The 15462-nt window shown below is 34.0% G+C and overlaps 1 protein-coding gene across 1 annotated transcript; it reads left to right on the plus strand.

Annotated features, from left to right (window-relative positions):
• Positions 1–733: 733 nt before the first annotated feature.
• On the plus strand, positions 734–15138 carry LOC149487565 (uncharacterized). Its single transcript, XM_089696055.1, has 2 exons — positions 734–1246; positions 14163–15138. Exon 2 carries the CDS (start codon positions 14167–14169, stop codon positions 15070–15072), a length of 906 nt encoding a protein of 301 aa, XP_089552181.1. The 5' UTR covers positions 734–1246; positions 14163–14166; the 3' UTR covers positions 15073–15138.
• Positions 15139–15462: the final 324 nt, after the last annotated feature.

Genomic DNA, 15462 nt, shown 5'->3' on the forward strand with positions numbered 1-15462 from the left:
TAATTGCGACTCGTTTACCAACATTTAAATGAAGTCCACATATATCAAAATGAACTTGACGTTGGAAACGAGCAGGCACACACTGTTTTATGGCGTGATAAATTAATGATCTTATTACTTATGAGTATTCTTGGAAATCGGCGTGGTGTGAATTGATTTGTGCTCGGTACTTATTCTGAGGTAGCATGTATGTTTTGCAGATAAAGACTTTATACATATTATGTTTCTTTGAATTTAAGTAATCACTTATTATTTTAACTTACTTCAATGATTGGTACATTTGATTAAATAAGATTTTTCAATTTATCTGCGCATGTTGATAACACCACCACTGCTCGAAACGGTGAAGGATAATATCGTGAGGAAACCAGCATGTTCGAAGTTTGATGACATATGACGCCAACCCGCCCTTGGCCAGCGCAGGAGAATCATGGTCCACATCTTCTTAGGATGTCCGTGTCCCTGCAATGGGATATAATGGGATGAGGTTGATTATGATAATGATACATCTTATATATAAAACTAGCGACCCGCCCCGGCTTCGCACGGGTGCAATGCTGATACTAAATAAACTACAGGAAAACTGTGAACGTTGTATATAAAAAAATAGCGGCCCGCTCCGTCTTCGCACACGGGTATAAAATAGGTATATAGCTGGGCGGCCGGCCGGTACCGCCGCAAATGCTACGTCCCGCAATTTTTAAATCTGTAATATCTTCGAATATATTCACTTAAATCATACGGTGTAAAGGCCCATATAGATCTATATTAAATGAACAATGTATTGAAGGTATTTAATTGGTTAAGGATTAATGCTGTATTGGTTAAAATCGCATCGAAAATTAGCCATTATTTGTCGTAAAAAGTAAATGACAAAAAAAAGTTATTGTGGGTTATCCATAAGAGATAGACATATACCATCGCGGACTTTTCTATAGACCTTTTCAATGTGTATAATACTTAGTACATTATTTTGATAAAACTCGTAGGGTTCAGCCTGCGTTTGCAATGTAAGCGGAAAAAATGTAATTTTTTACGACATCACATTAGAAACCTCAAAAATAACAGTACTTCTCCACTATTTAATGGATGTTATTATACATATAAACCTTCCTCTTGAAACACTCTATCTATTAAAAAAAACCGCATCAAAATCCGTTGCGTAGTTTCAAAGATTTAAGCGTACAAAGGGACATAGGGACATAGGGACAGGGAATGCGACTTTGTTTTATACTATGTAGTGATAGTGATTCTCGTGTCACAATGTTAGTCTGCATACTCCTCCGAAACGGGTGGACCGATTCTCATGAAATTTTCTGTGCATATCGGGTAAGTCTGAGAATCGGCCAACATCTATTTTTCATATGTACCACGGGCGAAGCCGGGGCGGGCCGCTAGTTTAATTATAAAACAAATGAAAAGCTGTATTTTACATCCGCATGTCTGTTAAGTTTTCACTACTAAAACAATGAACTGATTTTAATGAGGCTCTGTGTTTGTTTGTATACTGTAATTTGTATGTTGATAATATCTCTTACTAGCGGTCCGCCCCGGCTTCGCCCGTGGTACATATTTACGTTTTCTCTACATAAAAACCACCCTCGTACTTCAAGGAATATAATAAAAAAAGAATTATCAAAATCGGTTCAGCCGTTCTCGAGTTATGCGCTTACCAACACATTTTGCGATTCATTTTTATATATAAGACTAGCGGTCCGCCCCGGCTTCGCCCGTGGTACATATTTACGTTATCTCTACATAAAAACCATCCTCGTACTTCAAGGAATATAATAAAAAAAGAGTTATCGAAATCGGTTCAGCCGTTCTCGAGTTATGCGCTTACCAACACATTTTGCGATTCATTTTTATATATAAGATATATATTATCTAATAATTAAAAATAATATGTCCGAGTTCTGTCTGAGATCACAACTCAAACTTGACACCACGCTTTCACACTGATTTAATTATAGATTAGAAGACATGTACGGCCCAACAAGAGACCAGAGGGATACATATATTGTGAAATATAATTATACCTTATAATAGTTTTTGTATAACTATGGTCTTAAGATATTTCACAGTTATCAAAGTGACAGAAATATTGGTACATGTAGGTAGATAGTAAATTTTCTACCTCATGTTGTTGAATTTTCTTGTATGCTATTTTCTGTTAGTCTTTTTTAAACCCTAATATTTTAGTTGTAAATGTAACAAGCAATATGCACTGAAACTCACAAACTTAACGTTGAAAATTAATGTTAATATTTCTAATGCTCAACTGTTTGTGTAGGTCGATTTACATTACAGCATAGATAATTTGATATTTTATACAATATCAGCTATAAAATCTGTTTAATATACAGGGTGCCCCGTTTATAGTGGTCCAAAAATTTTTTTCAGCTTGAGAGCATCATGAGTAATCATTTAAAACAAACTTTAGTTAAGCGAAAACTTATGGTTTAGAAATTATGATTTTTTTTATAAATAATCCGGAGTTTCAATATTTTTGTCACAAAACCACTCTGTTATGAAAACTACTGGACCGAATTGAATGAAATTTGGTATAGGTATAGCGCAATAACCTACCTATCGCACTATAGGCTCATCTTGTGTAAATAATTAGACTGCATTTTTTTATTTTAACTTTTTCCGTAGTTTTTTGAATTTCTCAGCAAAATATGGATTTTTCGAAAAAATCCTGTGAAAAAAAAATGTACCACCAAGATTTTGCTGGTACTGCTAAAAACTACCTTAACATAGGGTTATTCTTGACACAAAAAATCATAGTTGTCCTTCGATTGTAACATCTTCAAAAACAACATCATGTACATTAACACATGGAAATCGAAAAATTACGAAATTTACCATAATTTAATTTTAATCATTTGGAACGGCCAATTTATGTTTAAAGAACCATATATTGCCGTAAAAGTCATTACAAATCAGTATTCACATGGCTATAAAACTTAAAATGAATGAAATAAAATTTTAACCTGCCAGGCAAGATAACTTAACTTTATTCTAATGTCAATTTATTGAGTTTTTTTTTGTTGTTTAGTTTTTATGATTAAATCTTAATAAAAGGTTTGGAGAATTAATAAAACAACATAAATATTAATTAACATATTGTTTATTTTTTACAAAAGGTTTTTGAAATGCCGTCCGCCTTAACTAAACATAATCTGCATTTGCGTAAGAAATTTCTTCGCAGCCTATTAAATGGCTGCCGGCTTTCATTAATGACTGTTATATCCACTTGAATTTTTAGGTATGAACCTATGGTAATAAATGGTATAATACCATAAATTGGTATACAAATGTACTTATGTATAATGAATGTATGGTTATTTATAGGCATAAATTCAAGTGGCTATAACAGTCATTAATGAAAGCCGGCATTTAAAAGGCTGCGAAGAAATTTCTTACGCAAATGCAGATTATGTTTAGTTAAGGCGGACGGCATTTCAAAAACCTTTTGTAAAAAATAAACAATATGTTAATTAATATTTATGTTGTTTTATTAATTCTCCAAACCTTTTATTAAGATTTAATCATAAAAACTAAACAACAAAAAAAAACTCAATAAATTGACATTAGAATAAAGTTAAGTTATCTTGCCTGGCAGGTTAAAATTTTATTTCATTCATTTTAAGTTTTATAGCCATGTGAATACTGATTTGTAATGACTTTTACGGCAATATATGGTTCTTTAAACATAAATTGGCCGTTCCAAATGATTAAAATTAAATTATGGTAAATTTCGTAATTTTTCGATTTCCATGTGCTAATGTACATGATGTTGTTTTTGAAGATGTTACAATCGAAGGACAACTATGATTTTTTGTGTCAAGAATAACCCTATGTTAAGGTAGTTTTTAGCAGTACCAGCAAAATCTTGGTGGTACATTTTTTTTTCACAGGATTTTTTCGAAAAATCCATATTTTGCTGAGAAATTCAAAAAACTACGGAAAAAGTTAAAATAAAAAAATGCAGTCTAATTATTTACACAAGATGAGCCTATAGTGCGATAGGTAGGTTATTGCGCTATACCTATACCAAATTTCATTCAATTCGGTCCAGTAGTTTTCATAACAGAGTGGTTTTGTGACAAAAATATTGAAACTCCGGATTATTTATAAAAAAAATCATAATTTCTAAACCATAAGTTTTCGCTTAACTAAAGTTTGTTTTAAATGATTACTCATGATGCTCTCAAGCTGAAAAAAATTTTTGGACCACTATAAACGGGCCACCCTGTATCTAAGATAATTTTAACCATCGAAGAAGTACGTTTTAAAAATACTCCGTTAACAATTTGTTGAACTTAATGATTGTATCAAGTTACCTGAGCTTCATAACTCGAAAGCTCCGTCTGTAAGTCGTCAATGTTATTCGTAAGATGAGTTAACCAACAACACATTTCTAAGTGCATTTTTCTGTATCGGGTTTCAAATCGCGTATAGCGATAAATTAGGAGCGGTAGCGAGATGCGATTTATTTGTATGACGATGTGCAGTTATTATTGAAAAAGCTTTATTTTTAATTATTTCAATTTTTCAATGACGAGATCAAAAATAATGCTTTAATTATTTTTGATTAATTAATCATATTTTTGAACTATCTTATCCTACGATAAAAAGCATAATTTTGCGATAATAGTAAATAAAAAATAACAATATAAAAATTCTTAATTAACATAATATTTTACATTTTGTAGTATTGAAGTTCATAATGCTTCTATACAAATTACAGGTAAATATGATGTATGGACACATTGTGAATACACAAGTCGCAATATAAACCGCGACTCTCATCACCATAACCACCGGTGAAGGCTCGTTCATCATCACTCCCGCTCGATGTATCGATAAGCATAAATAAAGCTCGTATACCACTGAACAAACGACCCTATCATAAACTATATTTTATCGGACACTGGAATCGTAACTTGAGTTTGATCGATAGTGACTCGCTTATATTTATTTTCAATTTGTATTAACATATATTCATAAATTAAAAACAGTTTTTTGTGTTGTATAATATTGATTTTGAATAAATATCCTACTTAGTATAGAAGTAGTGTGGAGTAGGTATAAAATATATTGAGCACATTTTTCTGCACTTTTACGAATATTTTGAGAAAGAGAAGTTTTTCATTAATTCATTAAAATCTTAAGTTAACATCTTTAAGAACAGTATTAAACAGATATTGAGTGAAATTTTAGCAGTGTGAGTATAAAGCTAACATTATGATTAAGTACTCCCAATATAATTTAAATAATTTGGAAAATCCAAAAGTGCACGCCTCATAATTTTTTTTTAATAAATATTTATTAATTATTATTTTTGTTTATTTAATAACAATTAAACCACATCGAATCAGACCCTGAAAAATGAAAGGGTTCTATTCCTGAGCATACTCAAGCGTAAGAGAAAAAAAAGACTCGATTAGTAAAGTATTTCGGTTGCTATCGTGTTAACAAGAAAAAGGATCCGCACATACAGACACACGGACGTCCAAGACAGAACTTTTTTAAACTGTTTTTTAACTAGTTTAAATAACGAAAATGACATCAAAAATATCATGAACGTTAAAAATAGTGTTTTTTCTTAATATGTGTGTGTATGTATTATCTTACAAGTGCAATGTATGATACATAAAGACATTTTAAGTTTGAAAAATCAGATGTTTTGCGCGAAGTGACAGTAGTACCCACCTCAACGCTTCGCTTATGAGGCGTGCAATATACCTAGATGTGGGTGTTCATAAAAATTACTATTCAATATTAACATCATTTTAGTTCGTGATAGTTGTAAAATTAAGAGTCGTTTTGCTTTATTCCGTAAACGCGCCTCAAGGGTGTCGGAGCGTGGGCGGGACGCCATTATGCGTGAACAAGACATTCAAATAAAACGTTGACAGTAAATAAACATTGGTCCCTCTGTCAATTATAATAATCGAGTGGAAAACTGAACACACTACACTGCACAGCGACTAGCGAGGAATGTTCATATGTTTTCTGTGTACCTTTCCGTGTACGAGTAGACTATTTGATTAGTTATATTTGTAATTTGATCAGTCAATATTTTTATTTTTATTGAAGTGTAAAAAAATGTACAATTGACCTTTAAAAGTGCCGACTAATTTCTAATTTTGAAACCTTTTCAAACAACTCAATAATCAGAATGATAACACATTTATTAAATAAAATATTGCGTGTGTATGTTATTTAATGTGTGCTATTTAATAAAACATTAAAGAACTCATCTAATTAGATCAGTAATTTAATTAAATCGTAATCTCAATCACCACATTTTAATGACGCATGTGACCACACACGAAAAAGATTGGAAATAAAACGAAATAGCATTGAAGCCAGCTCGTTAAAACTTATCAATAGTTAAGTGGATTACCGCCTGGCTGTAAGGCACAGATAATATAATATTATTATTATACAATATACATACATGTAACGGTGCATTTGTACCAAACGAACATAGAGCTAGCTCTATGTTCGTTTGGTTTGGTTTCCAGCTCTAGAGCTGGAGCAAGAGCATTATTTCGTGATCTTTTAGTGAAAAAGAAAACTCGTATTCAGTATTGTCCAATATTAGAACCTTGCATACAATATTTTTGAACGCACAACAACGAAATAATATTCTACGCCTGTTTACACTAAAATAATTTGATATATGTAGTGGGTTTAGAATGAGCATTCGCTCGTTTGGTCTAAATGCACCGTAAGGATAACATATTGAATGCAACTACTGAAAGACGAAAGTAGGTTATTGAGTTTTGCATCGTGTTGATATTTTTATAGTGGGCCTTCGCAAATACTACGCAACGCAAACATATTGTTATGCATCTGAAGTTTGTAGCATTATCAATTATGGCGCATATTCTATTTAACGCAAGTCAAAAACTCCGCGATCTATTACGATAGATCGCGGCTTGCGCTATCCTTTTACTATGAACAGCATAGGTCCACACTCCACAGGAGAGCGCCGAGCAACATGTCCTCTCTCTGGAAAGGCTCGCTGCCGTCTGATTTTAATCGGGTCGCGCGCAGTGTTTTATAGTACTTTAAAAAAAATTGTAGAAAAATAATAGAGGTACCTTAGTTGATTTTTTAAATTTTATCTTATAAGTAAGACATTCTTTTATTGCAATATGTATAAATTATATTCAATAAAGTCAAATATCTTGGTGAAAATAATCATTTTGTCGACTATAATTTCTAAAAAAATTCACATTGTTCGGATTTTAATTTCGTAAGTTAGGAGTCCAAAATAAAAAAATCTTTTAACTAACTATTTTAATAAGGATTTTTGCAGTTAGTTAAAAATAATTGTGTGTTAGATCTGTCAGCAATTTCAGATATTTTTAGCTTCGAAATTGACACTAAAAGTGAAATCAAGTAATCATCGGCTCAGTTATCTTGATGGTATTCAGAAATACTGTATTAATTGAAAAAAACTCTTAACTAACTACATAGACAATAAAATTTCCTAAAATTATTAGTAATTCATATGTTTGTAAGATAAGTGGTTGATGGACAATCTGGTTTGAAAAATCACATATTTGAGCCAAACAGCGCACGGACCGCGTACACGGCCTTAACGTCAGACGTATTTTTATAGTAAACGTTGATAGCTCTTGAATAATACATTTAGTAATAATGGAATTTAATGTGAGTTGTTTTACTATTATTTGGTTCTTATATATGTAAAATAAGTACACCTGTTTCTAGTAGTATGGGATACCTAAGTAGCAAATAATATACCTAACAATATGTAACGTACAGTTCAAAAAAATAAAATATGTTGCTACTAGTTACTAACAAACTTATTTCTATAAATTCTCTTATGATATAAATATCGGTTATTTTTTAATAACTTAATATAAGTAGTAATTCATTTTAAATCTAGGCCGAGCTCTTATCATTGCGCCCTAAAAGCTCTTTTGTGATCGCGACTTCGCAATCTGAATGGAATCATCCTTTTTGAATTTTTAATATATGATTACGTTCCCCGGAGTTTTACTGTTTTGAGTCAACCATATTTACTATTAAATATGGGAATTCAAAAGAGTTTCTAAAAGTTGTCTATTTACGATTACGATTAAAAGTGAGTGAACTTGAGTCCCTGTTTAAATATTTTTATGTTCTTCACTTGATTTCTTATATAACAATAAAATATCTCAGCTCAGACTCGGTATAAAACAAATTATTCATGTATGTTATATTTATGAATAACTAAAATACCATAATCTTAAAAAAGTATTCAAGCACCCTTAACCAAACCTTACAACCCACATGGCTTTTTTACATCACCATGACGTTGCATTTGCTATGCACTACAAAAAGTACATTTGAAAATATTTCTTTATTTTGACGTATTCCATATGTTTGTCATCGTGGGACGGATGTGCCTCATGCATTATGCAAGGGGCATGAGATAATCGGGTTCGATACTGTTTGTTAGTCAAATAAGCCATTGTGAACGCTTATATCTGATATACCTGGAGAATCAGACTAACAAGATCATGAATTGTTGGAAGTAATAGTACCTACTTTGGGAAGAACATGAATGCATAAAAGATAATGCAGTTTGGAGACAGTTTGATGAAGGCAGAGGCTTAACTATAATAAATATAACTTTTAAGCATATGATAAACATTTACAGTAAAAATGAATACCTGAATACGAAAGAAAATTCCGTAACCCAAAGTGCTTGCATACTTCATTTCCTTTTTTACATACCGTTGAGTTTAAATCAAACAGAAGTCGATATCGATAAATAATTCATTAGTATATATTAAAGTAATGCAAACATAGCAAATAATAAAAACAGTTATGGAGATGGCTTTTATATTAGTATAAAAAGTATTCTTACTGAAGCCTATAATAAGAATATATTAATATTCCAAACCAACCTTGAGATGAACGTAGCAGTCATAAATATCGAGCTAAAAAATAGACTTATTGTCCAACTTATATCATAAACTTTTGCCTTCCAGGTAGGGGACATTATTATTTTATTGCGGCCATAAAACAAGATTAACAACGTATTGAAGGTACTAAATGCTTAATGGATGTCCACAAAAACAATAGCTTCTTCTATCGGTTGCACGTACAGACCTATGAAACTTGTACAAATGCATGACGAGAATTATAATAACTTTTCGTCTAAAATGCTTTTGGTTTGATTAAAAATGTAGTATGAATTTATCATTGAAAATATTGCTTAAAGCAAGTATGCAGAATATTCTGATTTGCAAGTGTTGGTTCGATAACAAATTGCAATTATCATAAATACTATTTTTTCAGTCAAATTTTTGGTGTGGTTAATCGACATAAATAAGACATTAATGTCTGAGTATGATATAATTACAGTATTATAACCATTCAACTCACTAAATTTAAGCACAGCTTATCTTGATAGATCATTAGGGTAGTTACAAAGCCATTAGTTTACAAGTATATCCTTCGCCGTTACTAAATTACAAATTCCACTAATAATTAGGACTACCATAAGTACGCATGGCCCCACCGACTCTAAGATAATCCCTCGCTACCCCAAATTGTATTGTCAACCCGACACATGGTCGTTAGATAAATAGAATTTCCAAGTCGCATTATAGTTAGTAGTTGTGAAATCTAATTGCTGTCCGAAATCGCACAGAGTAAGTTCGCTACCTTCAGCATCCGTCCAAAATTAGCAATGTACTCACAGTGAACGTAGGAAAATTTGATATTCTGTGATTAAAGCGGACGCTTCACGCCGTCCACACAAAGAGGGCTGCTACAAAAGCGGTCCACTACTATCACGTAATTAAGGACCTACTCCCAATGTTCAGCAGACCGTAAGGGGACAGTTGCTTGGAATAGTTAAGGAAATACCGCTTCGAATTTTCAGTAGGAAAATAAATCTTATATCGAAAGGATACGGGCGAATGTTGAACTTTCTGAATTATGAGTTCATAGTGCACTGGGCAATTGGGATAATGGTGGTTCCATATAAATTACTACTCTGTTTGGGTACAAATTAAGAATACGAATGTGGGCCGTTAACAGTTACTTTTGTGTAATACAGTGGGTATTTTAGCTAGATCTGGGTCAATACTCAATATAGTGAAATTTTGAATTTTATAGGTACTGTAAGTTGAAAGTAAGTACATAAAATACATATCTATAAGATAGATAGAATTCGTTGAGTGCGTTTCATCCTGAAAAATTGAATATCATGCTCTAGCGTACTATCCTACTTGTATGTAGGTCATAGTAGTAACATATTCAGTACCACTTCCTCATATTTTAATTTTTAATACATTACGCTCGACTACTGAAACACGATTCAAATATGTGTTAACGCGTGGTTGTATTACGTAATGAAATACTGATATAATACTTTTTAGACATCTTGACTCGACCAAAGTCGGTACAAGAATGACTCGCAACTGCAGACGACCGTTATTTATAGAACGATTATTCGAGTGGCGTGACTGTGTGAGTCAGCGCAGGTGTTATTTGTGTTGTTTTGATCGTTATTTTGAATATGACATGTAATATTATTATTATTTGATAATTAAATGATTATTAATACTTTTATCTATTTGATTATTCTTAAAATAATTAATTAAGTTCATCAATTGATTTACTTTTAAAATATAATTTTATCTTTAAATTAAACGCGCTAACACGGCCATTCTGAATAAAGCTCGTGCTCTGAGCGGTAATTCAAAACTCAAAATATCAACGATAAAATTCACTTCAGCTGGTGACATTCCGACTTGTTTTAAGTACTACATTATATTCAAATTATTTGTTTCTTTGTCCAGTTGTCAGGCTAAACCACTGTCTGGATCCATACTGACAAGTGACAATCAGGTTATTATTATTTTCCGCCCAGTTGTAAGACTAAGTTACAGAAAACCCGTACAGACAAGTGGCATTCAATTCTATTATTATCTGCCCAGTTGCCAGCCTAAGTCACAGAAGACCCGAACAGACAAGTGGCATCCGATTATATTATTTGCCCAGTTGTAAGACTAAGTCACAGAAGACCCGTACAGACAAGTGGCATTCGATTGTATTATTATCTGCCCAGTTGTCAGACTAAGTCACAGAAGACCCGTACAGACAAGTGGCAGTCGATTATCATAATTAGTTTCCATTACCGCTAACACGGTCATCTAAATTTGGCTTTGGTACTATTCTTACACGTACATAGGACACAATAGTAGTCTAGCAATTGCTTGTACTTTTCGCTTCATAGCAATCATTGTCGAGTATTATTGTGATTTACATAGGATTCGATAGCTCAAGAGTTTTTCCAGAGCCTGCGAACAGTGGCTTCTGTATCTCAACTCTCAAGTGAAAACCATAAGTCCTGGAACATAATTAAAAGTTAAAACACAAATTATATCTGGCTTGGCCATAGTAAAACAATAACACAATAACGTGCTCGTACGTTCATTTGAAATGAGTACGGTAATTTATCTCGTGATGTCAAAACACAATGTATTATAACACAATATAACCGCTCGGCCAAACTGACCTTATAGAACACCATCACATCCACATGATGAACTCAAACTCAAATATTGATTTATTCAACTGGACTTCGCTTAGAAGCGCTTTTCAATCGTCAAAATACAGAAAAATAATAATTTACCACCACAATAGCTTACACTGGGCGCCATCGAAGGCACCACATTGGATTCAAATGCCCTGGGATCAAAAACTTATTTGTGACATAAGCACGTCGTTCGCTTACCACAATTAAAGGCTCAAATATCCTGGACTACCGCCCGGATTGCACATCACATTATAATATTGATGAACTACATTACCGTCACAATATTCCACACCACAAACATTTACTTCACACAACGCACAAGAAAACACATTGTGCGAGTTCGTTCATCAGGGATTGTTTACTTGAAGTCAATTCAATTCAATTTTTTCGAAGGTTTAAGTCCACAGTCGTATACTGTCATGATAGTGACAGTGACAGTTGCACACTGTCACGTAGTATGATGGAAGAATTTGTGCCAGCCTGCCAGGATTCCGAGTAAGGGCTGGTTCATCTTCTACTTCTGATGTTAACGCGTGGTTGTATTACGTAATGAAATACTGATATAATACTTTTTAGACATCTTGACTCGACCAAAGTCGGTACAAGAATGACTCGCAACTGCAGACGACCGTTATTTATAGAACGATTATTCGAGTGGCGTGACTGTGTGAGTCAGCGCAGGTGTTATTTGTGTTGTTTTGATCGTTATTTTGAATATGACATGTAATATTATTATTATTTGATAATTAAATGATTATTAATACTTTTATCTATTTGATTATTCTTAAAATAATTAATTAAGTTCATCAATTGATTTACTTTTAAAATATAATTTTATCTTTAAATTAAACGCGCTAACATATGTATGCCTGTTTCAAATATTTCATGTTATCTGGTGACATTCTAAAATGTAATTTGTAGGATAGTGCATATTTCAGTGACCCAAAAACAGTTGGCGACAACTAAAAAGGATTCATAGCAGTCCTTTGACTTGGCTTCATCTGTGGCAAAGAATAGTGATTGTGCTACTTTCATTCGTGAACAGAAAAACACAATTGGGAGCGCGAACTCATCAAACGGGTGGAGATTGAAAGCATGAGCATTGTGGCCCCAATCACTATCACCGAGGTGACCGACTACTTACCCCATTCACCCTTTGTCGTTATTTAGGACGGAGCGATTGAGGCGTGAAGGGATCGAATAGCATTTGTATAAGCGATCCGAGATTAGCCGGTCTGCCAAGTTGTGCTGGATTTGTGAATAGATTGTGTTTCAGTTCGAAACTTGTAGGTTTCACTGCTACGGATTTGGTTAATCGAATGGTTTTGTATGCTGAGGATTATGGTTTTGAAGTTTATGATATGGTTGTAGTGTTTTAGATAATAACAAGAGACCATGGAAATTTGTTACTGCAATAAGTATTGGCGCTGACCCTACTAAAGAAAGCATATTCGTAACCTATGTCATAGAAACTAAACTATTAGTAGCAAGTATTGTCTAAGTGAAAGTATTTATAAACGAATTAAATTTAACAATTGATTAACCATATTATATAAACATTCAACACTCGTTAGTGTAATTAATAAATAAACTTTTATTTTATTTTCTTATTACCCACCTAATCTTGTTTGCCGACCATCCTAATCCAACCCACTTAATCTAAGCGTCGCCTTAAAAACTAGTTATATTAAATCTGAGCAAAGCAATTCGGTTGAATTAGGTTTAACGAGGAAAGTTTTATACTAGGATTATTTTCTGAGCACTTAAATAAAGGTTTAATTAATTTAACTTAAACATTGTCACCAATCGAAAGTGCGAAAGGCGGGAAAATCAATCTACGTTATTAGTTTTCTGAAGAGTGTTCTGAATGTTTATTCATAAAGGCCTCAACTAGATGATCATAAAAGGCTGCACTGAAAACATGATTACAGGATTATATTAGTTCTATATTTATTTTTGGTCAAATATGTACAATATATAAAGCGAAATAGGAATTAGGATATTTGAAATCTTGCGTAGATATCCATTGTTATACATACTTAAAACTTTCACAATGTTAACGTATAATCTACTCTGCTATATTATGTTGTTTGTAGAGGAACCAATTAGCGCATTTTAATAACATCTTGTTCGTATATAAAAATACTATTTTTATATACGAACAAGATGTTACTATAAACTAGCTTTGATGCCGCTTAAGATACTCTACATATAATAGATAAAAGTGTATAAAATGCTTTCTCTCAAAATCTTAAGTCATAAAGCTCGGATAAGATATAACTCGATATAAACAAACTTCGTCTAAGAATGTTCGCGGTTGACACGGGTCTAAGTTAATTTCAGTCACTTCGCTCCCATTGCTAATGGAGTTTACAAATTTCATCCATAAATACACAACTTCCAAATAATCGTATCTTAATTTCGAAGTGGCTTCGTAGAAAATTTTGTTGAGAATTTTCCTTGAAATTGGGTTGTCTAAATTAGAAGAACTTTACAACTCAACTTAATTTATGCAATGTTAATTCAGAAACTAGTAAATAAACTAAAGTAAAGTTGGATAATGTTAATAATAATATAGTTTTATGGTTGGTCATGCAATCCATGCTGAAGTCATAGAATGTGACAAAGGACTCACTCCCCTATCCCTGGCCAAACAGGACTGGCAAAAGCCGGCGGTGCTCAACATTTCCGACAGGGAGGCCATATGGAAAGAGAAAGAGCTACACGGTAGGTTTCACAAGATTCTGCATGAACCTCATGTAGATTTCTTGTCCTCCGTGCACTGGCTGCGTTTCGGTGACCTCTTTGGGGAAACCGAGGGTTTTGTCTGTGCGATACAGGATCAGGTGGTTAAGACGAACAATTATCGGAAGTACATCATAAAGGACGGGACCCAGGACTTATGTCGTATGTGTCACCGTCCTGGAGAAACTCTCCGACATGTTACTTCCGGTTGTTCCATGCTTGCCAACACTGAGTACTTGCACAGGCACAACCTAGCAGCTAGGATTATCCACCAAGAGCTCGCTCTGAAGTATGGCCTTCTTGACGGAAAAGTGCCTTATTATAAGTACGCGCCGGAGCCGGTCCTGGAAAATAACCGTGCCAAATTGTACTGGGATCGGCCCATCATCACAGACAGGACTATTCTAGCGAATAGACCTGATATTGTGGTGATGGACCTAGCAACTTCCAGGATTTTCTTGGTAGACATCACTATCCCACATGACGACAATCTTGTTAAGGCCGATTCAGATAAACGGCTCAAATATCTGGATCTGGCGCATGAGGTTGTCGAGATGTGGGGCGGTGTCTCTGCCGAGATAATCCCCATAGTTGTGTCCACCAATGGGCTGGTTCCTACCTCCTTAAAACAATATTTAAGGAGGTTGGATTTACCGGTGAAGCCCATGACAGTGGGGATACAGCGGGCAGTCCTGCTGGACAACGCTCGGATAGTCCGTAGGTTCCTCACTCAGTCGCCCTAGACTCCGGCCGTCTGGCCACTCAGCCGGAGTTCTTCGCAACACCGCCGCGAGGCGAGATACTTGCCCCCCCATATAGTTTAATAATCTATATATATATTATATAAAAAAAGACGTGTGGCACTCGGGGACTGCCGCGGTAAAGCTATTGCATAGCATGCCTTCAAGCCACACCTCCGAGCCCGTCGGAGTGGGGAGCGTGAGGTTTTTTCGTTACGGAATTTCTCGATTCGGTCCCCGCGCTCAAGGCCCGCGATAGAAGCTATGCAATAGCTTAAAAATGAAACCCGTTTTCCTTTCCGATTTCGATAATTCTTTCTTTATTATATTCCTTGAATTACGAGGATGGTTCTTATGGAGAGAAAACGTAAATATGTACCACGGGCGAAGCCG

The sequence above is a fragment of the Colias philodice genome, chromosome 6, assembly GCF_061535455.1.
Source record: "Colias philodice isolate Cphi_HAF_F1 chromosome 6, ilColPhil1 Martin Lab GWU primary, whole genome shotgun sequence".
In the NCBI taxonomy this organism is placed as follows: domain Eukaryota; kingdom Metazoa; phylum Arthropoda; class Insecta; order Lepidoptera; family Pieridae; genus Colias; species Colias philodice.

Coding starts and splice junctions, on each gene's coding strand:
- LOC149487565 (XM_089696055.1), top strand. CDS start 14,167: ATGGTTGGTCATGCAATCCATGCTGAAGTCATAGAATGTGACAAAGGA.